Source organism: Stomoxys calcitrans, chromosome 2, assembly GCF_963082655.1.
Source record: "Stomoxys calcitrans chromosome 2, idStoCalc2.1, whole genome shotgun sequence".
NCBI classification, from domain to species: Eukaryota; Metazoa; Arthropoda; class Insecta; order Diptera; family Muscidae; genus Stomoxys; species Stomoxys calcitrans.
The window spans coordinates 166,635,939-166,662,186 of record NC_081553.1 but is presented as its reverse complement, the minus strand read 5'-3'; the positions used below and the strand labels follow the sequence as shown (position 1 = coordinate 166,662,186).

Genomic DNA, 26,248 nt, shown 5'->3' with positions numbered 1-26,248 from the left:
GCGATCATGGCATGAGGCCCCCCAACCATTGACATCTGCAATAGGTTGAAGCTCTACTTCAACGAACTTGCCTCATATTTCGCTGCAAGAAATCTGAAGATATCTGCCACCAAATCTTCAGCCACTGTTCACTACAAATATGTGTGAGGTGAATACTGAACTGACTGTGATGGTCGATGAAGAAATTATACCGACCATCAAGTGTTCCAAAATACTTGGCGTCACATTTGACAGCTCTTACACATTCCCCCCACATGCCACAGCAATTTGCGATAAGTCAAAAGTAGAAACAAGGTCCTCAAGTCACTTGGTAGCACTTGGGTTGCAGACAAAGAAACCTTGTTGACCACGTACAAAACAATTGGCCGGTCTGTGGTAAGTCATGCAGCGCCAGTGTGGTCTCGTCAACTTAGTGGAATATTATTCAGATCTGTCAGAATGCCGCCCTCCGAACTGCGACGGGCTGTCTCCTCAGTTCTCATGAGGACCACCTTCATCAGGAGACAAAGATCCTACCAGTGCGAAGACATAACTACATGCTGTCTAAGCAATACCTTTGCTTGTGGTTAGATATCCTCCGCCCAGAAGCCTTAAGGTAGATCTATATGATCTAGAGCGTGGGGTTCAGCGCTACAAAAGAGAACCTCTAGATCAAGCGGCGTATCAAGCATGCCTAAACAACATTCATGCAGCCACGGTAGCAGATGTGGTAAATGGCTACTGGGGAAATGTAGTCCTTAGAGAACGTCCGCCTTCCATTGCACCTGAAGAAGAAGAGTAGTTCTCGCCCAATTACATTCCGGCAGATGCAGCCGCCTCAACTCCTACAGACCAAGGATTGATGCCGACGTGCAGACCAAGGATTGATGCCGACGTGCAGACCAAGGATTGATGCCGAGCCAGACCCACTCGACTCAGACCCATACCCCTGTGGAGGCTCCCCATCTTAGTTTCAGAGTTCCTGGGTCTTGACACTCAAGCAGGCGAATTACTGAGAGTTGGTTGTATTTTTTTACGCAATAATTAAGTGCTTAGAAGATTTGATATTTTAACCATCACAATTTTCACATGCGTATTTTATTATTTCCGTAATTGATTCGGCTTTAATTTCTTTGAGCTAGAAAATTTTTTTCAACTATACATACTGCTGCCCAGTCAGCATTTGACAATACGAGTTGTAAACAATCCACCAGGGTTGCACAGAAAAATGTCGTCGTTCTAAATTCTTGCACCATGGTTGAGAGGCTCAAAATGTTATCGACAGTTTTTCTTTCTCTAAGAAGCCTGGAGCCATTAATCCTGGATTTAAATAGTTGAAAATTCTTTTTCGCGCTTCGCTTTTGTGGGATTTGTTTGCAGAGTTGAATTCCTAATGAGTGCGCATGGTATGTAACTCTAACTTAATGGCAACGAAATGCTCGTGTAAGGTGCATACCGCCCTTTAAAAAGTTGCTTGTCCTGCGCTTCCAAATCGGAGTAATCGTTGTCAAGAAATTGTTATCGAATAATCGATTGCAAAATGTCGTGCAAAATCCATTCACAGGAATTGAGAACACTAACCCGTGACCATCACGACTCACGTGTAGAGAGAGGTCGTGTCATGCTTAAGCCACGTGATTTGTGGGTGAGATTCAAATCCACGGTCACGGACAACCGTGATTCAATGTACATTCTTCGACAGTTTTCTCGTGAGTGTTTCCTGCGTGAGCAACATTTTCGTCTTTTGAGCGAACGTGAGCCGATGTTAAATGTTGGCGTGAGTAAAATTTTTTCTCATGAGCATGAGTTGAATATGACTTACGTGCACATCTCTAATCGTGATATCTCTAGGTTATCAATTCCTGTAAATGAATGAACCAAGAACAAGACCAAAACACCCTTCTAATTAGATTGAGTAGGATACAATAAAATTTCTTCTGCTTCAAACCCTCTGCTACATAGGGCTTTTCCAAACACCTAATAGGCAAAGTTAGTTATTCTTAGGGATAACTCAACTACCGCATTTCAACTCGGCAAATAATCACTTATCAACCGTTGACCGGGTTACAAGGGCATAGCAATTTGTTCGCATTTACTTGGATTAAAACAACAACAAGTTCTTCCTAATAAGGTAAATATTGTATTTGTTATTGGTTTAATTTGTTATATTGACGATTTTGAGTTCAATCATTTCATATATTACAGAAGAATAGTCCTTTAAAAATGCAACAACAATTTTTTTAACAAAATTATGTACACTAAGTTAGACGTTATGATTAGACCCAAATTTGGAGAAGATGCTCTTATTTATTTGAAAGTGATTTGAAATGTATTTATTTGATGATTATGTTGAGTTGTTTGCATTTAAATGGTGCCACATTTTTCAAATGGAAGGACAATGCTGCGACCTACAAATTATTTTAAAAGAGCTTCATATTGTTCATTGGGTTACATAAATTAGAGGCCGGCCTTTAGCCATAATTTCGACAAGTACCTTATGATTGATCAAAATCTTGAATGCGCTGCACTAGTTGAAATGAGAGCTACACGATTTAAGTTCGTTAAATTTAGCAATATAATTAGAGCCTTTTGTATTATAAATTTTACGAAAATAATCTTATTTCTAAGATGGCTGCATCCGCCGGAACATAGTTGAACCACAACCGCTCGAATTTGCCGGTGGAGGTAATTATCTTCAAGCACTTATGGGTGGCGTATGGTCTCCTAGGACGGTGTTCACTCTGTTGCCGCTTTCGCTTTCATCATATTAAAAGTAACACTTCTACTGTACCTCATATTCTCAAAACACTGTACCACCATACGGTAAGATTCTCTATTCATAGACTGACAAATAAATGATTTCGCGCAAACTACAAACTGCAGATTAAGCAAAAAAGTGTAAAAATGCAAATTTTTCCCATGAACATTCCACTAAGAAACAGGGGCAAATTTCTCACATATCAACGAGTGCACTCCGATTCAACTTTAAGCTCAATGATGGGGAGCCTCCTTTTTATAGCCGAGTGCGAACGGCGAGTCGCAGTGCTACACCTTTTTGGAGAGAAATTTACAAGGCATAGCATCGCTTAAAATTTTTTCTGATGGTCTCTCCAGAATTCGAACCCAGGTGTTTAGCGTCATAGGCGGACATGCTAACCCCTACGTGGTACTTTTCTCGGTCATTGATTGAAAAAAGATATCACGTAATACTTTGTAAGTTGTCTCCAAGTAAAAGGAGGAACAAACACTATTGTTGCAGATTTGCGGAGATAGAGCAGTCTTGTGCCAGACATACTCCTGGATAGCTCCTGGTACGCAAAGCCGTTTGCAGTGGGGATCCAAACGTCTCGAATAGCAGTGTCAGTCACAACAAGATTTCGAGCCAGCCGTAGCATAACAATGACACCACAAATGTTAGAACTTCCAGGCGCGACCACAGTTTATGGATTGTGGAATGCTTTTTTGTCAAATCGCTCGCAGTATGTAGTCTGCCGTGATCGTGTTTCTAATATTAATCCTATTTCTACTGGTGTACCCAAGGTTCTGTCTTGGGACCAGTTTTGTTTATGCTCTATGTTAACGACGTTCGTTCTTGTGTACAACATGTAGAACTAGCAATATATGCCGATGATTTTCAGTTGTTAAGTACAACTGACTCTGGTACGCTAGAAAGTTGCATCTCAAACCTCGATAAAGATATTGGACGAGTTTGTCAATGGGCTCGGTCCAATAACTTAACAATTAAGATTGGTAAAATAAAATGCGCGGTATTAAATTGCTCACGTCATCAATACTCTTCTCAAAATATTGTTCAAAGCAATGTTGTAACATCGATTGATACTATGAACTCATTGGGTTTTGTAATTGATTCCGACATTGGGTTTTGTAATTGATTCCAAACTAAACTGTGTACGTAAAAAGCTATACAACTTGAATGTTATTTTACCCACACAAATAAAATATATGCTGATTCATTCGTTGCTGATATCTAATATATTGTATGGTGCTGAGGTATATTCTGAATCCAATAGGACTTATCTGCTTAAGCTTCAAAAGTGATTCCATAGCATACTACGGTTTGTTTATGGTCGTCGTTGTAGACGAGACTACGAATATTTTGTGGATGTGCTTTTGAGCACTTTCTCAATATTAAATGCCTCTGTTTTTTCTTTAATATCCTTATGTTCCGTGAACCCAGTTACCATCTTCCTTACTTTCAATTCTTGCATTCAACCCGTAATTCTCTAATCCAACATTTCTCATAGGCAACTCAATTGCATTCGTTTTATCACTGATGATATCTCACATTTGCTGCTTTTTCTTATTGTTTGAACGGATAATTGTGCGTTAGACAATGTTACTAATTTTTTAAAAAACAATTAGTAACATTGAGAAGTGGGTAACAAATCAACACATTGCAATATTAGTCCAACTCGGACGAACGTATACATATGTCGGAGCTATATCTTAATCTGAACAGATTTTTTCTAATTTCAATAGGCTTCGACTCTAGGGCCAAATGCCTGTACCAAATTTAAAGATGACTGGATGAAGGATTGGAGGCCACCGTAGCGCAGAGGTTATCATGTCCGCCTATGACGCTGAACGCCTGGGTTCCAATCCTGGCAGGAACATCAGAAAATTTTTCAGCGATGGTTATCCCCTTCTATCGCTGGGGACATTTGTGAGGTACTTACTTTGCCTTGTAGAAACTTTTTCCCAAAGGGGTGTCGCTCTGCGGCACGCCGGTCGAAATCAGTGAGCTTAAAATTGAATCGGGCAGTACTGATTGATTTGGGAGAAGTTTGCCTCAGTTCCTTAATGGAATGTTCATGGGCAAATTTGCATATTTGGATTAAAATAGCGACCTGTAATTTGTACACAAATTAACTCGACTCACCTTGTCAGACAGACCGACTGCCTCTCTTCCTTCTGGGTGTTACAAACAAATGCATTTAGTTATGATACCTTGTACCACAGTAATATTGTTGAGTATAATTAATGCAATTTTCTCTAAAAACACAATTTCAAAGTAATTTTTTCTAAAAATTAATACTGAGTTCGAATTTTCGCCCGCAGTTCGAATTTTCGCCCGCAAAAAATGGTGACGAAGAAAATGTGAACACGTAGAAGTGGTACTGAGTTCTATGAACAAAATTGTAACGTCATGTCGCTGTGTCAATACAAATTTCGTTTAAATTAATGGCAAATGGTATTAAATGCTCACGAAGTTGCTTTTGTTGTGTGTGGAAGTTGTGGATAGTAGAATGCTTCATACGGAGTAACTGTAATTGCAGTCGCGGACAATCAGAGGTATCGAGTGGAGAGATTCAGTAAGAGGTCCGATGGCACCTGCTTAAATACTGAGTGCCTATGATGCTGCAATCCACATGCAAATGTGGCTACAATAACAACAACATTCCAATGACATTTTCCTTATAGGCCAAAACGGAATGAGCTTTGTTTTTGAGCGCTGAGAGTTGAGAAATGCTACTCTACAAATAAATTCCACAAAAGCAACGATTTTGGTTGGTTTTGATTTGAGCGTCGCGTTGCAAAAATGCAAATCTGTACAAAAATTCCACAAAAACAACGTGGAAAAGTTAAAAAATTTCCAACTTTGCCGCTTGAAAGAGACCGTCATTCCATGTTGCCACACGTGAAGTTTTCGGTCGTCAAAGTTAAAAAATTTTTAACTTTTGTGAGTTGCATTTTTCAACGCGCTCGTTCTGTTAAGGCCTTAAAGGTGGAGTTACATATAAAAACATTAAAAACGCATCTCTCTGTGCCAACAAATCCCACAAAAGCAAAGCGCAATAGTTAAACAGTTGTTAACTTTGACACCTAAAAACACTACTTCACGTATGACAGCACAGTATATGGTTATCTTAAAAATTACAAAATTTCGCACTGGCAATGCTGTAGTTGAAAGAGAAACGTGCAAGAGAAAAAAAAAATCACGACCCGTGTAAGAGAGACAGATTTTCCCAATGCCACTGAGTATCCGCACTGTAATAGCAATGTTTGTAAATTGTGTGCGTTTGTTTATATGTACTCTCCACAGGGGCATGGGGGAAACAGACATGGATACATCCATTATTTTGTGTATTTCATTGGAGCGCATCTGGCAAAAGGTTTTCTACATGTCTCGCATCGTATGTGCGCCACTAAACAACTTAACTTCCAGCCGAGCTCACAGAGAGCAGTAGTGTTCAACAGAGGTATAGCCATTGTCAGTCAGTCTAGCGGCGGAAGCGAGTGTGCAAAGTAGTCAATCCAAAGGGGAAACAAAATTTAATTGTCGTATCATTTGGTTTGGCATTAGAAAATTAAAAAAGCAAAGAAAATCTGAAACGTAACTGTTTCAAGTCTTCAAATCTGTGTTAACAGCACAACAGCCAAATAAAAAGTGTGTATAACTAAGAGGGTGATTCCTCCAAATCCCGAGTGAAAACAAGTGCCAAGGCATTTCGCAAAGAGAAGTTTTATTTAACGACCAGCCCAAATCAAAAGTATAAAACGTAGTGGCAAAAGTAAATTTGAAATTTGTTTTTTTTGGAACAACGCATTTGAGTGAGAAAATCCAAGTTATTCTTTAAAAAGCAGAGTGTCAAAAAGGTATGTTGCGTTTCCGTTAAAAGAGCATTTGAAGGAAAAAAAAACATATTGTCGATCCAATTTCTAATTTTAAGTTAATTGGTAGTTAATGGTAGAAATGGTGAAAATTATGGATTTTCCGGTTGTGTTAGCTTTGAGAATTATGGTGTGGAGTTGCCTAGTTAGGATGACACCACGCCTTTTATGGCCCAACACTTCGGGGGTCCGATAACATAACGCATGTACATGCCTACATAAGGTGCAAGCAACGAACTCTATTGGTGGCCATTGCCGACAAAGTATGTATACCCGATTTGGTTAGGAGCATAACCGTTATTTCCATACCAGCCAAACGAACGATTCGGAGCGTTCAGCACCATTACGAGCAGTAGCAGTAGCAACAGCAGCATACATAAATATTTGAGTTAAATTTTAAATGCCTTTTACAGTTGGTAATTAAATCATTATCGAGGTATCTGGCATATTTGTGGTTTATCTTCTTCTGTTTCTTCGCTTTTTCTGCATCTGCTCATTCATATTAGTATTGTTGTGGCCCTCTTTAAATGGGCTCAAATAACATCTTACATGTTCCATAGTTGTATTTGACTGTTTGTTTCTTGTGTTTTTTTTTTATTGGTGGTGTTGACGATGGTGGTCTATGGCAACAAATTTTCTTGTGTTGCGGCCAACCACCCTTTCCCCTCCCCTCCTCCCCAACACATTAAGCCTAAGATAAGGCGCATACATAAATAGGCATGGGCGAAGTGGTTGTTATTTGGCTTTGAAATAAGAGCAGCAACGCATATGGCCTGGCCTACATGTATCGATTTTCCCTAGCAGCCTAGCGAATGAACACCGAACCACTTTTCTTTTTGTCTCCTTTTAAGTGCTCCTCTTTTTTGATTGGGTTTTATGATAGGTGACATCTAATGAAGTATTTCAAAAACTCGTCTAGGTGTCATTGATTTTTGACCACTACAAATGAAAAAGAAAGTTTTTCCTTGAACGGTATTTCATAGGCAATTAATTGTTATGATATGAGTTGGGTGTATGTTGTTGTCCTGGCCACTGCAAGTTGTGCCTATTTATTTCGTTGATAGTGTTTATGGTCATAGTAAAATGTTTTGACGAACAAATTGCCGGTTTTGCAATTTTTTTTGAATTTTTTTAATGCAAGCCAAAAAATACTGCGAGGGCATTGAACTTGGCCATATGCATTGACTGTTACGTAGTACAACAGCTAAGGTTTTAACTTAGTTCGACGTTTGGGTGCATTAACCAAAAATGAGGCTAAGGTTTTCAGCTCTGCCCCATGGTTTTCCCCATAAAAACTACACAGTGGTATTTCGATAGCTTTGGGTTTTTGGGCATATTAATTCAACCATTTTGAAGCAATCCCATGGCAGCCGGTTGTGCGTACCGGATTGACCCGATGGAGTTCTCCATCGGCAAGGGCTGCCGCCTCAGTGCACAACACACTGCTACCAACAACAACCGCGGCATGGGAAAGTTGTGAGCACCACAAAGGCTGGAACATTGAGGTCGCGGACAATCAGCGGTATTGAATGGAGAGTTTCAGTGAGAGATCGGGCGGCACCGGCTCTTGCACATATACTGAGTGCCTATGATGCTCGATATGACAAGGCGTGTTATTGGCGTCTTCATATAGGAGCTTGACGAGGATCGCCACCACCACATGAAAATGTGGCTACAACAACCAACCAACAACAACCATTTGGAAGGGCTATAGTCACTGTGGTTGTTGTTGTTGCCACATTTTCATGTGGAGGTGGCGGTCCACGTTAAGCTCCTGTAGATGAGCAAGGACCAATCACCGCGGCAATCCCATGGCAGCCGGTTGTACGCACCGGATTGACCCGATGGAGTTCTTCTTCGGCAAGGGCTGTCGTCTCAGTGTTTAACACACTGCTACAACAACAACAACAACAACCGCGGGAACAGGCGCCAATAACTCGCATTGTCATATCGAGCATCATGGGCGCTCAGTATTTGTACAAAAGCTGGTGGCGCTCGATACCGCTGCTCCGTATGGAGCACTCCACTATCCGCAACCTGTGGACACGCCCGGTAGCTCGCAGCTAAGCTTCTCGTGACAACAATAAACAATGAACAGATCGGACCTCAATGTTCCAGCCTGTGTGATGATCGCAGCTATCCCGTGCCGGGAGTCACACTATAGTTAGTGACTAAGCTAATTAATTAGCAAATATATGAAAATAATTGAAATGAAATTATTCCATATGACCTACGAGTTGTAATTTGGCCTACGATCTGTAATATGACCTACGAGTTGTAAAAAGTTGTAATATTATGCGATGGCCAATAACGACAAATTCCTAGAAATATCATACGTACGCGTTCAGTTTGTGATTAGAACCCAGGGACTGAAATCTGTTTCCGACTGCCTGACTATAATACGGTCCTGCAGGTTTAGATCCTGGCGATCACGAAATGCGTGAGATAGTATTGTGTTAACACTAGGACGAAGAATGTGAACACCTTTATGTACAGTAAACTGGCAACCAGGGCAGTACCAACCAGGACGGTAAGGACTTGACCAGTCTTGGAGCGTAAGATGGAAATTAACGCCTTCTCTATAAGGCAAATGAAAGAGGAGACGATTTGGCGGTGAAGGCCAGAGGATAGTCGTCAATAAACTTGGTAAACCCGAAACCTTTTGGGTCTACGCAGGTGAAGATTGCGCTTGTAACACTGTGAAACAGCGAAACGGTCGGTAGGACGACGAAAATCTTATGGGGATTTCCGACTCATGAGAAAACGAGGCAATTACTAAAAGAAAGTAAAAAGGAGGACAGTATAACTTTCGGTATTATAACGGGAAACATAGGACTACGAGCTCAGGCCTGAAAGGCTGGGGCGCGAATTATCTGTGTGGTCGTCAGTCATTTGTGATTTTTAGCGATAAGAAGTCGAAGCACCGTAGAGTGAAACAGGAAGCTCCCCAAGGCGGGGTGATATCTCCGGCACTATTTAAACTCTACCTATCCTCGGTTCAACCCCCTCCAGACGGCATAGAGATCGTATCATATGGGAACGATTGTACGATCATGGCATCAGGCCCCCCACCCATTGTTGACATCTGCGATAGGTTTGTTCACTAAAAATACGCGTTAGGTGAATACTGAGCTGACTGTGATGGTCGATAGAGAGAAATGATTCTGACCATCAAGTGTCCCAAAATACTGGGCGTAACATTTGTTAGCTCTTGCACATTCTCTCCACATGTTACAGTAATTTGCGATAAAGTCAAAAGTAGTAAAGACTTGAGGACCTTGTTCTCAAGTCACATGCTGGCAGCACTTGGGTTGCAGACAAAGTAACCTTGTTGACCACGTACAAAGCAATTGGCCGGTCTGTGGTAAGTTATGCAGCGCCAGTGTGATCTCGTCAGCTTTGTGACACGCAGTGCAATAATATTCAGATCTGTCAGAATGCCGCCCTCGGAACTGCGACGGGCAGTCTCACCTCCATCAGGAGACAAAGATCCTATAACATGCTGTCTAAGCAATACATTTTGGGCTGTTATCGCAGAGAACATCCAAATCATCATCTCGTGGATAGTTATCGACCGCACAGAAGCCTTAAGGTAGATCAACATGATCTAGAGCATGAGGTTCAGCGCTACAAGAGAGAACCTCTAGATAAATGGCTACCGGGTGAATGTAGTCCTTGAAGAACGACCGCCTCCCATTGCACCTGAAGAAATTGACCTCCCCTGGCAAACCAGAGTAGTTCTGACTCAATTACGTTCCGGCTGATGCAGCCGCCTTAACTCCTACAGAGCAAGGATTGATGTCGACGTGCAAGATATATGTCCCTATTGCAACCGGGGACCGCACGATATACGTCACCTGTTTAACTGCCTAGCCAGACCTACTCGACTTAGATCCCTGTGGACGCACTCCATCTTAGTCGCAGAGTTCCTGGGTTATGACACTCAACAGAATCAAGCAGACGAAAGATAGAACACAACAAACTGATACAACAACAAGAGCTCACTTTTGCAAAATAGGTGCGGCAAGGGATAGCAAGTGATGTGTAGGGCATGTAAAGAGACATCGACACTTTGGCGGAGACACAATACCAGAAATGAACCAACTTAGGGTCAGGGTATGGAAGACTTTGTAAGTAGCACGGAATTCCCGACTTAGATTATCTTTTTTCGAGTTTACTTTTAGTATTTAGAGCGCACAACAAGAAGATTGAGGGCTAAGGTGTATGTCCATAGTGACATGGTGGGGATTAATATCCACACCGTCTTTTCAACCTAATCTCACCTAACCTAATTGTGTCCAGTCAAATACTTTTAGCAACACCCCAACTTTGCTGACTTTTAAATGTTTTTTGCTATGATATTCTTTGAATAGAAAGCATTAAACAAAATGGGCAATGGTATCTCAATGCGATCCCATATAAACCGATCGCTTTTTATGGTTAGATTAGGTTTAAGTGGCAGTCACTCACTTAGATGTTTTTGTTCTTTGTGATACCGCAGGAACACGAGAAAGAAGATGGCTTCAAGTTCATAACGTTAAACCACCCAGATCGATTTAAAAAGCCCAACATATCCGCCAAATCTGGCAAGTTCTCAAAGAAATAAGAACCTAAAGTGGTACTCTTTCTGCCTGCTAGTGCGGGACTCACACACATCAGATGTTTTATACAATGACTGACAACTTTGTTCTAGCCAGCACCAGCAGAGCAGTAGACCTCTTCAAGTCTAGACTAGGCCACTTAATTTTGGAGTGTTTACAATCCTCTCTTTGTGATCATCTGTCATTCGCTGCCCTTCGGCAGCAGTTTACTTCTCACAAGAGGTATACCCAAAGATTCCAGTTCCCCTGGAATGTGTAAGGTTGTTGTTGTAGCAGTGTGTTGCACATTGAAGCAGCAGCCAACGCCAATGAATGATTACATTGGGTCAATCCGGTATGTATTTACAACCGGCTGCCATAGGATTGAATGTGTAAGGTAGTTCCTAGTCTCTCAATTATATTTCTTGAGCCTCTAGAGAGCGTAATTCTTATCCAATTTGGCTGATATTTTGCACAATAACTTCTACCATGATCTCCAATATCTAAAACAAGTATGTCCCATAGCTTGATATAGCTATATAAAGAGATACCGGCCAAAAAACTTGGGAATGTGGTCTATGGCGGAGGCATTAGCGAAGGAGGGCCAAAACACTTTGAATGGACATAGAATTGGCTAAATTTTTTGAAAGTAATGAAATTTTTTAAATGTTGGGGGGAGGTGTGTGGAGATAACCTTTCTGGTGAGTGCCTAGCCAGCCCACCCCCTGAAGCCTTTCTGTGCTTATGGGTGGAGAGAATATAAAATTCGGCCCGGCCGAACTTAGTAAGCTTTTAATTGCTTTCTACTAAATTTCCCATGAACATTCCATTAAGGAACAGGGAATACTTCTCTCATATCAATGAGAGCCGTCCGATTAAAGTTTAAACTCAATGATAAGAGGCCTCCTTTTTATGCCGAGTCTGAACGGAGTACCGCATAGCGACACCACTTGGTAGAAATCCCATGGCAGTCGGTTGTATGTATCGGATTGGCCCGATGGAGTTCTTCATCGGCATGAGCTGCCGCTTTAGTGTATAACACACTGCTACAACAACAACAACAACCACTTGGCAGAGAAGTTTTAACATGGCTTACCTTACTCATGGATACCTTACCGGTATCCACCGCTGCAAATTTTGTTGATGTTCACGTCGGGAATTGAATGTCATAGATAGGCATGCTGACCACTGCGCCACGGTGGCCTCCCTTAATAGCTTTCTATGGGCTTTATATACCTTGATAACCTAAATAAAAGGGTTTGAAAACTGTTGTTCGATTTTATAGATTTTTTATAAGTACGTTGAAAATTTTCCCAAATACAAAACTTTGCAAAATTACTTTGCAAATGTTACGTACATGCATACCAACTTTGCAACTTTTAGAATAGATGACATCACTTGGCAGCTTTTTTACTCTATCTAATTTCGTGTATTTATATAATTCGCCGTTAAGCGGTCTATGGAAGCTCTACTAAATAAGGAGTGCCTAATTTTTAACATGCAAATCACTATCGAATTACATAGTTGCCCTCTCCATGTTTGTTGCAGAATTGTGTTGCATTCCTATGAAGGAAACTGTTCTTCGATACATTTTATTTTAAGTCCATCAAATGCTTAATGTTTTGTTTGTTGCTTTCTCGACTTCATTTTACAGCAAAAAAAAAGAAAAAAAAAGAAATTGTTGGAAATCTGCACTACATTTGGGGATATTTTGTATCTTTTTTCCTATTCTCTTCTAGTCTGTATATGCACCATTAATCTTCACTGAAACTCAAAAAATAACATTCACCACCCACAACTTAAGCGACTATAACACCAGCAAAATCTTGCTAGCTTAAAAGTTGACGAAAGAAATTAACTAAATTTCACTTTTGTGTCAAGTCAGAAAGAAGCAACACTTTTTTTAAACATGATTAGCATTCTTTTTATTGCCAATAGGCTATTTAGCACCATGTCCAGACAGGGACCCAGACCAGTTGTTGTATGCGGACCCTCGGGTTCCGGCAAGAGTACCCTGCTAAATAGGCTTTTCAAGGAGTATCCCAATACTTTTGGATTCAGTGTCTCACATACCACGCGCAAACCTCGACCTGGCGAAGAGGATGGTGTCCACTATAACTATGTTGAGCGCGATCACATGGAGGCGGCTGTGGCTAATGGCGAGTTCATAGAGTCGGCGACATTCGGGGGCAATATGTATGGCACCAGCAAAGAGGCAGTGCGCAAAGTACAAAATGCCGGCAAAGTCTGCATACTAGATATTGAGCCGCAGGGTGTGGAGCAAGTGAAAAAAACCGACCTTAATCCCATTTTGATATACAACAATCCCCCTTCAATTGAGGCCTTAGAGCAACGTTTGCGTAAGCGCAACACCGAAACGGAAGAGTCTCTCAAGAAACGCTTGGATGCCGCTGCCAATGAGATTGCCTATGGCCTAACACCTGGCAACTTCCACAAAATCATTCATAACGTGGATATCGACGAAGCCTATGAACAATTCCGTGAATACATTGTGGCCGAATTAAAGGCACAAGAAGCTGCCGGCATAAATATATGCTGGTAAGAGGCCCCCATCGGCCCCTTTTTACTCACTCCCAAAGCGCATTTTATTGTATATTAATCTCTAAGTAGAAAAGTACATGGAGAAATTAATGTTTGGCATTTAACTGAAGAAAAATGAAAATTACAATTGGAGTACTTAATTCATGTTTGCATTTTACGTCAATAAAAAAAAACTTGAAATTGTTTTTGTTCTATTCAAAATTTTCTATTGGTTTCTATTGGCTATGATATATATACACGCATGAAACGGTTTCTAAAAAAATAGGATAATATACACCTTTCGCTTTAGAGTATAATTTTTTGGTGTGTGCATATACAATATTCGAAAGGCTTACTGTGAGATCTCCTTTCTACTAATAAGAAAACATAAATTCCGACATAAAAAAACACATTTTTTTCTACATGGGGGAAATCGTTTTAGACATTATTTTCTTGTAAGAAATCTGTATAAAATTTGTACAATAAAAATTAATGTAAAATTGAAAATAAAATAAAACAAACATTTTAAAACACAAATATCTCTCCTTTATGTTACATTCTCGTTGTCAAAAGCTCGATTACGAATCCTAGCAAACATAATCAGAAAATATTTTCAGCGGTGGTTAACCCCTCCTAATGCTGGCTATATTTGTGAGGTATTAAGCCGTACATCAATAGAAAAAATCAAGCAAGGTTTTTGTGTGCTGCTAAGAATCGAACTTGTGTTCCATTCATCCAATGATTGTGTGTAAATGCCAAATCGGCCCAGTTTAGATATATCTCCCATGTAAGCCGATCTCCCGATTATACTTTTTGTTACCGTAGAGAGCGCAATTAACATCCGATTTGATTGCAATTTTGCGCAATGAGTTTTTATATAGCATTCAACGGATGCACCATGTACAGATACAATCTGTTTAAAATCTGATATATTGGGTTACCCAAAAATTAATTGCGGATTTTTCATATAGTCGGCGTTGACAAATTTATTCACAGCTTGTGACTCTGTAATTGCATTCTTTCTTCTGTCAGTTATCAGCTGTTACTTTTAGCTGATAGCTGACTTTTAGCCGGTTATACTTCTTGAACCTCTAGAGAACACAAAACTGTGCTGATTTGGCTGAAATTTTTGCTTCAACATACGTGCCAAGTATGATCTACATCAGTCCATAACCTGATATAGCTCCCATATAAACTGATCTTCGAATTTTACTTCTAGAGCCCTTATAGGACGCAATTCTTACCCGAGTTGAATGAAATTTTGCACAATGACTTCTACTACCTCCAACATCCAAAACAAGTGTGGCCCGAATCGGTCCATAACCCTATTTAGTTCCAATACTATATTCATATCAATCCCCATCCACTATTGCCTATAACAAGTAAAAGCGTGCCATGGATCGCATTTGTCGAGTTTTTTTTCCGGTATCTCTTTTTAGGCCAACAAAGGATAAAAGAAAATAATTGCTATACTATTGGAGCCATATCAATTTGAACGTTAGAAACCATAGTAGAAGCCATTTTGTAAAATTTCAGCCAATTCGAATAAGAATTGCGATCTTTAGGGACGCAAGAAGTAAAATAGGCAGATTGGTTTTTATGGGACTTGTATCAGGCTATAGACCAATTCAGACCATATTTGGCACGTATTTTGAAGATCATGGGAGAAGCCGTTGTACAAAATTTCAGCCAAATCGGATAATAATTGCGCCTTCTAGAGGCTCACGAAGTCAAGGTCTTAGATCGGTTTAGATGGCTGCTATATCAGGTTATAGACCGATTTGACACAGTTGTTGGAAGTAAAAAAAAGCACGTCTTGCAAAATTTCATCCAAATCGGATAAGCATTGTGCCCTTTAGAGGCTCAAGAAATCAAGACCCCAGATCGGTTTATATGGCAGCTATATCAGGCTATGGACCGATTTCAACCTTACTCAGCACAGTTGTTGGAAGCCATAACAAAACACCTCTTGCAAAATCTCAGCCAAATCGGATAAGAATTGCGCCCTCTAGTGGCTCAAGACGTCAAGATTCATGATCGGCTTATAAGGAAGCTACATCAAAACATGAACCGATATGTCCCATTTACAATAATAACCAACCTACACTAGTAAGAAATATTTGTGCAAAATGTCAAACGGCTATCTTTACTCCTTCGAAAGTTAGCGTGACTTCGACAGACAGACGGATGGACAAAGCTAGATCAACTTATCATGACGATCAAGAATATATATACTTTATGGGGTTTTAGACGAATATTTCGAGGAGCTATAAACAGAATGACGAAATTAGTGGGCCCCATCCTATTGTGGAGGGTATAAAAAGAAAAAAACGAACGAAAAACTTGACAAATGTGGGGAGGATATATAAGATTCGGCACAGCCGATCTTAGCACGCATTTACTTGCTTTACTTATCGTGTTTCGTTATATCTCCTGTTATATATGTATATATATATTTTTTCATATCTTCTAGTGGACTTCGAAATGTATTAAAATCTTCTATCTTGATATAGCCCCCATATAGACCGATCCGCCGATTTAGGTTCTTAGGCCAATCGATTTTGCTGAAATTTGGGACAATGAATTGTGTTAGGTCCTTCGACATCCTTCGTTAATTTGGCCCAGATTGGTCCAGATTTGGTTAAAGCTGCCATATAGACCGATCCTCCGATTTAGGGTCTCAGGGCCATAAAAGCCACATTTATTTTCCGAGTTTGCTAAAATTTGGGACAGTGAGTTGTGTTAGGCACTTCGACATCCTTCGTCAATTTGGCTTAGATCGGTCCGGATTTGGATATAGCTGCCATATAGAAAAATCCTCCGATTTAGGATCTTAGGCCCGTAAAATCCACATTTATTTTCCGTTTTACAGTGACTTGTCTTAGGCCGTCCAACATCGTTCTTCAATTTGGCCCTGATCGGATCAGATTTTGATACAGTTGCCATATAGACCCATCCCTTGATTTAATGTTTTGGGCCCATAAAAGGCCCATTAATTGTCCGATGTCGCCGAAATTTGGGACAGAGAGTTCAGTTAAGCCCCTACACATATTTCTGCAATTTGGTCTAGCTCCGATATCTCGATTTAATGTCTTGGCCCCAAAATAGGCGCATTTTTAATCCGATTTAACTGAAATTTGACACATTGACTTATGTCAGGCTTTTCGACATCCATGTTGCATATGGTTCAGATCGGTTTATTTTAGATATAGCTACTAAAAAGACCAATATTTTGTTATACACAATTGAACAATGACTTTTACTTATTAGTAATTGGTCCAAATTGGATCATATTTTGATATAACTGCTATGGGACTAAGGTATGCAATTTTCACCGGATTTTGATGAAAGGTGGTTTACATATATAGCCGAGGTGGTGGGTATCCAAAGTTCGGCCCGGCCGAACTTAACGCCTTTTTACTTGTTTTAATTGATCGAATTTTTTAAATTTGCCTTGTTTTGATATAGCTGCCATATAAACCGATCTTGGGTGTTGACTTCTTCAGCCTCTAGAGGCCGCAATTCTCGTCCGATTTGACTGAAATTTTGCACATAGTGTTTTGATATCACTTCCAAAAACTGTGCGAAGAATGGTCCTAATCGGTCCATAACCTTATATAGCTGCCATATAAACCGATCTTGGGTCTTGACTTCTTGAGCCTCTAGAGGGCGCAATTCTCATCCGATTTGGCACAAATTTTGTACAACAGCTCCTCCCATGGCCTTCAACATACGTGTGCAATATGGTCAGAATCGATCTATAGCTTGATACAGCTCCTATATAAACCGATCTCCCGATTTCGCTTCTTGAGCCCCGAATCGGACTGTATCTTGATATAGCTGCTCCTCCGTCCTTATTCATTATACTTTGTTTGCCTAAAAACAGATACTGCGCAAAGAACTTGACAGATGCGACCATGGTGGAGGGTATATAAGATTCGGATGGGCTGAACTTAGCACGCTCTTACTTGTTATAAGCTGACTTTTAATGACCCATTAATGCTCTCACGATTTCCCACATAAACCCGTGAGTTATTGGCCTTTATTTGAATCATGAGAAAACAGTTGCTCTCACGCAATTAATGTAACATAATTTTCAGCTTAGTTGTCTGCTTGACATAATAAATGTTGTGCGAGTTGAATAAATGGACGGGTTTATATTACATACTATGAAAGTTATGCATCATTGCATAGCTAGCACAATTTCATATCAGATAGCAAAAAATATATACATGAGTTGATTGGTGCCACAATATGAATAATATGGGTCAGGATACAAGCAAAATATTTGAAAGAAATTATGAACAATTAATTTAAGTCCCATATAGTACCGATCGGACTATATGACAGTTTAGGGGGGTTAATATTGATCTGGGACCCCATAATGTAGATATATATTCTTACACCGGTATTCACAAAACTTAATATAGATTTGAAATAGGTTTATTTGACAGATTTCCTTTATAGAACTGTCAAATAAATATATTTTATACGTTTACATTGGCTTCTAAATTCGGATTTATGGCCTTTTCGAGATGTAAGTGCTTAATCCTGGGCTTTTTTGCAGGCTTTACCATACAAAAATAAATCAAATTTTCGCAGGATTTATTTTTAAATTCCAAATAAACCCCTGAATAATCGATAAAAGTGCCAAAATATGCAACTGTTTTCAGAAATTATGTATGGATGTGTGTCATTTTTGGATTTAGTTAGATCAGGATCATAGAAATTTCAATGTAAACATGCTATTAATCTCTTGACATTCAAGTCGATCTAGGCATGTCCACTCGTCTGTCGAAATCACGATAGTGATCGAGGCGTAAAGCTATTGTAGATGGTTGAAATTTTGCACAGATATTGACGTAGGTCATTGGGGATTGCAAATGGGTCATATCTGTGCAGATTAAGATATAACTTTAATATTAGGTGATTGCTCGACTCGACTTCTTGAGCTACTAGAAGCTGCAATTGTTATCCGATTTGACTGAAATTTGCAAGTAGTATTCTACAACGACTTCCAACAATCATGCAAAGTATATTCCATAACCTGATATATCCCCCGATTTGCAAATTGCAAATTTTGCCCATGAACATTCCACTAAGGAACAGGGGCAAACTTCTCACATATCAATGAGTGCAGTCCGAATCAAGTTTTAAGCTCAATGATAAGGGGCCTCCTTTTTATAACCGAGTCCGAAAGGCGTGCCGCAGTGCGACACCTCTTTGGAGAGAAGTTTTACATGGCATAGTACCTTACAAATGTTGCCAGCATTAGGAGGGAAAACCACCGCCGAAAATTTTTTCTGATGGTCTCGCCAGGATTCGAACCCAGGCGCTACGGTGACTCCCGGTGGCCCTCTATTTAACATCTTGAAACCCCGAATACCGCAATTGTTATTCGGTTTGCCTGAAATTTTGTACCTAGAATTTTGTTATAACTTCCAAGTACTGTCGAAATCGTTTTATAACCTTATGTAGCTCCCATATAAGCCCATCTTCCTATTAGCCTTGTGTGGCCCCTGGCAGCATAAATTTTTGCCGGATTTGGCAAAAATTTGACACGTAAAGTACAACTGTCATTCAACTTTGTGTACCTTTTTGAGTTTCCAAGATTCGGGCCGGTTGAACTAAGCACGCTTTTACTTGTTTTGAACTCCATATAATGCTAGTTCGTCTAACAAACCCTCGCTCGGAGGGGTTGCGCCTTTTTTATCTTGGATGTTAAATGTACTCCATGTCTACAAACCTTTCAAGAAGTTCCACATTGCTCAACACCGAAATTCGGCTTGAATATCAGATTCAACGTTCCACTTGACCTCAAATTAAAATATCTGATTTGTGTTTTTGGTTAACTATTAAGAAGGGTGATCAAAAACCTTGCTCCTCAATGGAATATTCGGCTATGCGCAATAACCCCCAATGAAATAAGTCCTAATTCACTAGGTCCTAAATAAAAATTAAATAAGCCCTCACATAAAAAATTAAATAAAACCTGAAAAAGTTTAATAATTTAAAGATAAAAATTAATTTTTTTTTCAAGATTAGGGACTTACCTATATTTAAGGGTTAAAAATGAAATGTGTCCCCAAAAACTATGAAACTATTTCTAAAAATTTTGGGTTAATTTCACTGCGCAATAAGTTCACAAATGTATGGAATTTTTTATCTTTTCTTTGAGGATTATTTGCTTGGTTTTATTCGTATAGCCGAATGTTTATTTCGTATAGCCGAATATTCATAGGAAAATATGAAAAATATATGAGTAATAAACCGACTATTTCTTAAAACGGTTTTCGGACTATTCGAAAAATTAACTTTTTCAAAAAACTGGAATAAGTTTTGAAATTTTGAAATAAAAAACTGGTTAAACCGGCTACTTCAGGTATAAAACAAGTAAAATCGTGCTAAGTTTGGCCGGGCCGAATCTTGGGAACCCACCACCATGGATTCTGCTAAAAATTTGTACAAAATAAATTTAGTTGAAGGGCATAATTTTGTTCTACATACCAAACTTCTATTAAACCAGCAAAAATTAAAGCTTCTAGGAGTCGAACTAAGATAATCGAGAGACCGGTTTATATGGAAGCTATATCGAGCTATAGACCGATTTGTGCCGTACTTGGCACGGATGTTGGAAGTCATAACAAAACACTATGTGCAAAATTTCAGCCAAATCGGCTTCCAGAGGCTCAAGAAATCAAATCGGGAGATCGGTTTATATGGGAGCTATATCAGGTTATAGACCGATTTGGACCGTACTTGGTAGAGTTGATGGAAGTCATAACAGAACTTTACATGCAAAATCGGACAACAATCAATGCGGCTTCCAGGGGCTCAAGGAGTCAAATCTCGAGATCGGTTGATATTGGAGCTATATCTAAATCTGAACCGATATGGCCCATTTGCAATTCCCAACGATCTACATTAATATTAAATAAATATAGCGGCTAGCTCTATGTGTTCGACCGCTATCGTGATTTCGACAGACGGACGGATGAACGGACATGGCTAGATCGACTCAGAACGTCGAGACGAATAAGAATATATGTACTTAAGGGGGTCTTAGACGAATATTTCGAAGTGTTACAAACGGAATGACTAGATTAGGATACCCCCATCCTATGGTGGTGGGTATAAAAATCAATTTATGTTTGTTTGTTTGTATGCATGTTCCGCATAGACTCAAAAACGTCTGAACCGATTTTGTCGAAATTTTCACGAATGTTGTAGAAAGAACAAGTGGTGAAAATAGGGTACTAAATTTTTTGATATCTGAATGGGGGAGGACCCTCCACCTTACTCTAATTTTCAGAAATGCTGGCTTTCGGAGATGGGTGGTGCGATTTAAGCGAAATTTTGTTTGCCCTCTTATAGTAACCTAGAAACCAAAATTTGGCATCTAAATTTTGGATGGGATATCTAGGGGAGCCACCTCACCCCCAAAACCCACCAAAGATATATTGGGTTGCCCAAAAAGTAATTGCGGATTTTTCATATAGTCGGCGCTGACAAATTTTTTCACAGCTTGTGACTCTGTAATTCCATTCTTTCTTCTGTCAGTTATAAGCTGTTACTTTTAGCTTGCTTTAGAAAAAAAGTGTAAAAAAGTATATTTGATTAAAGTTCATTCTAAGTTTTATTAAAAATGCATTTACTTTCTTTTAAAAAATTCCGCAATTACTTTTTGGGCAACCCAATATATAGACCAATCACGACAATATGGGAATCAAATGAAAGGTATTTAAGATAAGAAAAGGTATATGATATCCAACTGTGGGGCAAGTGTTTGGCGGACAACCCCAACCCCCGAAACACCCCTAAATAGGACATATTTATTGACCATGGCAATAAGGGGCTCAAATTAAAGGTATTTGGTAGTAAAGCTTGAAATTTATTCCTACTTTCGGGACCAAGTTTCTGGGGTCTACCCCAAAAACAGGAATTATTTACTGACCATGGCAATAAGGGGCTCAAATAAAAGGTATTTGATTGTAGAATACGAATTTCATAACCAAGTTTCTACGAGTCCTCGCCTTCCCCAAAACATCCCCCAAATTTGAGCCCCGACCATGGCAATATGGGACTGAAATGACAGGTATTTGCGAGTACAGCACGAATCTGGTATCAACATTCCAGATAAATTGTCTATGGGTCACCCCACCCCCCATAATACCCCCCACATAGCACCAATTTGCTGATCATTGCAATATGGAGCTCAATGAAAACTTTTAATTTCTTTTGAGTAGAGCACGAATCTGATATATATTTTCAGGGTCAAGTAACTGAGTGGCTGCCTCATCCCCCAAAACATCCCCTCAACCGGACATATTTGCTAACGATTGTAATATTGGGCTCAAATGAAAGATATTTGGGAGGAAATAGGACGTATTTGCCGACCATGACAATTTTGAGCTCAATGAGAATAGAGAACGATGTCAATAGCTTTTAAGGGTCCATCCCTAATACATACCGGACATATTTGGCAATAAGGGGCTCAAATGAAAGGTATTTGAGATAAGATACCGAATTTGGTTACTAGTTTTGGGGCCAAGTGTTTGGGGGACGCCTCATTCCATAAACTTCCCTTAAACCAATGGCAATATGGGGTTCAAATAAATGGTATTTGAGAGTAGAGCATAATGCTGATATTTTTCAGGGCTAAGTGTCAGGGTCTCTTTTTGTCCATAGGCAGGTCATGTTCGAAGATGTGCTATATGGGACTATATCCTCTTGATATGTCCTATGTTGATATGCCTATAAAAGCAGGAGTCATCGTCCGATTTTGTTGAAATTTAGCACAGTGAATTATGTTAAGTCCCTCGACACCCATGCCGAATATATTGTAGTTCAGATCGGTCTATGCTTGGAGAAATTTTCCGATTGTGTTGTAAATTTTTATCATAAGACCCCTTCAAAATATCCCCGGATATAGTGCAAAAATGGAAATTTTGTCCATGAACATTCTACTAAGGAACAGGGGCAAACTTCTCACTTATCAATGACTGCAGTCCGATTCAAATTTAAGTTCAATGATAAGGGGCCTCGTTTTAATAGCCGAGTCCGAACGACGTGCCGCAGTGCGACACCTCTTTGGAGAGAAGTTTTGCATGGCATAGTACAAATGTTGCCAGCATTAGGAGGGGAAAACCACCGCTGAAAATTTTTTCTGATGGTCTTGCCAGGATACGAACCCAGGCGTTTAGCGTCATTGGCGGACATGCTAACCTCTACGCTACGGTGGCCTCCCTCCGGATATAGTGCAGATTGGACAATATTTGGATGTAACTGCCATATGGAGCGACCTCCTGAATTACGGTCGGGAATCAATATAAGGCCCATTTATTTCCACTCGTTAGAACCCTCAACCGCCATTCCAAGTTTCACATCAGTTAATATTTCGATATAGCTACATAGATTCATAAACGGATTTGGAAGAAATGTGGTTAATATAAAAATCCGAGCGGGTGGGTATCCAAATATTATTAATGCCTTTTTTCTTATTTTTACTTAAATGGAAAAAAAGGAATTGAACCCAATATGAATTTTAATTTACTTTCATTAACTTTTACTTGTTCGACAATTCTTTTCGCAAATGGAACCTTCTATTCTCTCTTATATGGAAGCTACTATTCTTTCAGTATATCAAGCCACTCCTAACTTATTATGCGTAGTAAGATCATCGTCACATTGTGTTACAAATGATATCAAGTTCAGTGACAAGAAAGCAATAGAAACTTTTCGTGAAAACATAAACGAAGTTTTACAACCAAAACAATGGGGGAGTCATTGCGAAAAGCAGGAAATAAGATGGTGAAATACTGAAAACAAAAGACTGTTAGAACGTCGCAATATCATTGGACCATCACAGTAGGAAAATTACGTTTTCAGTTTGACATTTTGGCAAATGAGAGTGAAGCTATCTCAAAAGATCTTGAAATAAATAAAACTTTCAACAAAAGGGGAAATTTCAAATTTTACAGTTGAATTTTAGTTATGTTTGTTATGTGAACAATGGTTTAAACATTTTTTAAGTGAACAATTTTAAGATTAATTTTAGTTAATTTCTTTCTAATTTGGGGCCGCTATTTGCAAAGCAATATTTAAAAGATTTCTTCTATTATAGTATAGGTTTAGGTTGAATGAGTTGCACCGTGGGATAGAAATAGAAACTAGTAATCAATCTGCCGTTTGAGAACGGGTAGAGATATCTCTTTGGTTAAATTGGTTAGAGCCGATTTGTTAACGAAATCATATGCCCTAGTTGATCTAAAAGTTGTACAGATAAAAGTGTCATGAAAAAAACAAAAAAGAAATACGGTCCAAATTTTTTTACAAAAGTACCAAAAATACTCGTTTTGGCAAATTTGATTTCAAAATCGGAATTTTTTAGTAAATTGCCTGTAGTGTTTGTTGCAAAAAATTGTTTGCATGGGAATATATGAAATAAAAAATACATAAACCCAAATGGAGGGTCTGGTCTTTTTGTTTTGAGAACTCGGAGAAATTTTCTATTTTTTTTATAAAAAATTGTCAATTGTCAATTTATCAGCAAAAAGAGTAGCAAAAATTGTAAAAAGCGAAAAATGAGTAAAATTTTGTAAAAAAAAAGGTTTGACGAAAAATATTTGAAATCATGGTCTTGGAGTAAGCCAAAAACCAAGAAAGTCACAATGTTCGAATGGACGCAAAAAAGTTAAGCATCGCCCTCGAATTCGGTTCAACCGCTCAGCTGTCGATTTGAAAGACCCATCAGAACACGTGGGCTCAAATCCCGGCACGAACATAACAATAATTGCCAGCGGTGGTTAACTCCTTATTACTGATCTAAACCTTAGTCGGGCTCCGCTCATTGATTTGAGAGGAGTATCTTCTGGTCCCAAATGGTATGTTTGTGGGAAAATTTAAAAAATGTAGTTGATGAAAAGTTAACTCTTTTTGCATTTTTAGTTAGTGCCTTTTACCCTTTTCGCCAGTTTTCAAATCACAATTTAACTGTAGCTCTTTGCCACGACGAGCCTTATAAATCGAAGTATAAGGCTCGCCGTGGCAAAGTGCTACAGTTAAATTGTGATTTGAAAACAAAACTCAAACTGGCCAAAAGGGCAAAAGGCACTAACTAAATATGCAAAAAGAGTTAACTTAGTGCCTTTTTTTCGTTTGGCACTAGGAGTAATCTCTTCGGAATTTGCGTGACCTAGAAAGCGCCATATCTAATGCACTAAGTTGGCATTCCTGTACTACATCTGCTTCAGTTGACATATGTTTATCAAATTTTACTTAAAACAAAATCTTCAACATGTCTCCTTTACAAAACACAACCAGTAAGGAAAGGCAAAAGTCGGGCGGAGCCGACTATATAATACCCTACACCACCGAGTATATGTACTATTGTAATTGACGGAACCTATGTTGAAATCTAGTCAGACTTTAATTTTGCATACCTATTCAAAGATTGAATAAAACCTTGTAAGATTTTCTTATGATAGAAAATCTTACACGCTAAATTTTATATAGAAGCCATATCGGATGAAATATACATGTGGGAGCTATATCTTAATCTTCTTCGATTTTAATTAAATTTACACACGTATTGGGACGTCAAATGAAACATCTCTCGCTAAATGTTGTAAACATCAAACCAAAATTGTGGCTACTACAGCCTGAAAAATCCATATCAGATGAAATATATATATATATATATATATATATATATATATATATATATATATATATATATATATATACATATATATATATATGGGAGCTACATATATGTATCTAAATCTAAACCGATTTTGATGATATTTTGCACATTGTGGCGTCAAATAAATCATTTTATGCATATAAATATCGGACCAAAATTGTGGCTACTACAGACTGAAAAATCCATATCGGATTTTTCAGGTTTATATCTAAATCTGAACCGATTTTGATGAAATTTTGCACACGCATTGTGACGTCAAATAACGTCATGCGTGTAAAGATCGGACCAAAATTATCACTATAGCCTTAAAAATCTATATTGGATGACATATATATATGGGAGTTATATCTAAATCTGAACCGATTTTGATGAAATTTTGCACACGTAGGGACGTCAAATAAAACAATTCATGCAAAACTTCGTAAAAATTGGACCAAAATTGTGGCGATTACGGCCTTCAAAGACCATATCGGATGAATGATATATGGGAGCTATATCTAAATCTGATCCGATTTCTTTCAAAATAGCGTTCGTTCGTGGACAAAACACTGACTTGTGCAAAATTTCATGAGAATCTGACACAAATACGAGCTGTACCTTGATTATAAGAATACATGGACAAACAGACGGACATAGCTAAATCGAATCAGGAAGTGATTCTAAGCCGATCAGTATACTTATCAATGGATTTACCTCGTCTCCTTCTTAGCGTTGCAAACAAATGTACAAAGTTTTAAAACCCTATACCGCAGTGGTGGTGTAGGGTATAAAGAAAAGGCTAAGGTATTTAAGCAGCATTTTTCAATGGAGA

General features: G+C 39.0%; 2 protein-coding genes across 6 annotated transcripts in view; both read left to right on the top strand.

Moving 5' to 3' along the window:
* Positions 1 to 1,856: 1,856 nt before the first annotated feature.
* Positions 1,857 to 14,270, top strand: LOC106081376 (guanylate kinase). 4 transcript variants are annotated; one of them, XM_013243299.2, is made up of 2 exons: positions 1,857 to 2,110; positions 13,131 to 14,270. In XM_013243299.2, exon 2 carries the CDS (start codon positions 13,144 to 13,146, stop codon positions 13,753 to 13,755), a length of 612 nt encoding a protein of 203 aa, XP_013098753.2. In that variant the 5' UTR covers positions 1,857 to 2,110; positions 13,131 to 13,143; the 3' UTR covers positions 13,756 to 14,270. The 4 variants fall into 4 exon arrangements, with proteins under 4 accessions (XP_013098753.2, XP_013098735.2, XP_013098761.2 ...); XM_013243281.2 differs by having other exon boundaries at positions 12,932 to 14,270; XM_013243307.2 differs by lacking the exon at positions 1,857 to 2,110 and adding an exon at positions 6,508 to 6,597.
* The window catches only part of LOC106081367 (dihydropyrimidinase), a 72,531-nt gene continuing 52,790 nt past the window's right edge, over positions 6,508 to 26,248 (top strand). Inside the window, exon 1 of one of the 2 annotated variants that reach the window (XM_013243269.2) lies at positions 6,508 to 6,597. The gene's annotated coding sequence lies outside the window, so the exon portion shown is untranslated. The remainder of the gene's footprint in view (positions 6,598 to 26,248) is intronic. The other variant, XM_059362430.1, reaches the window with a different exon arrangement.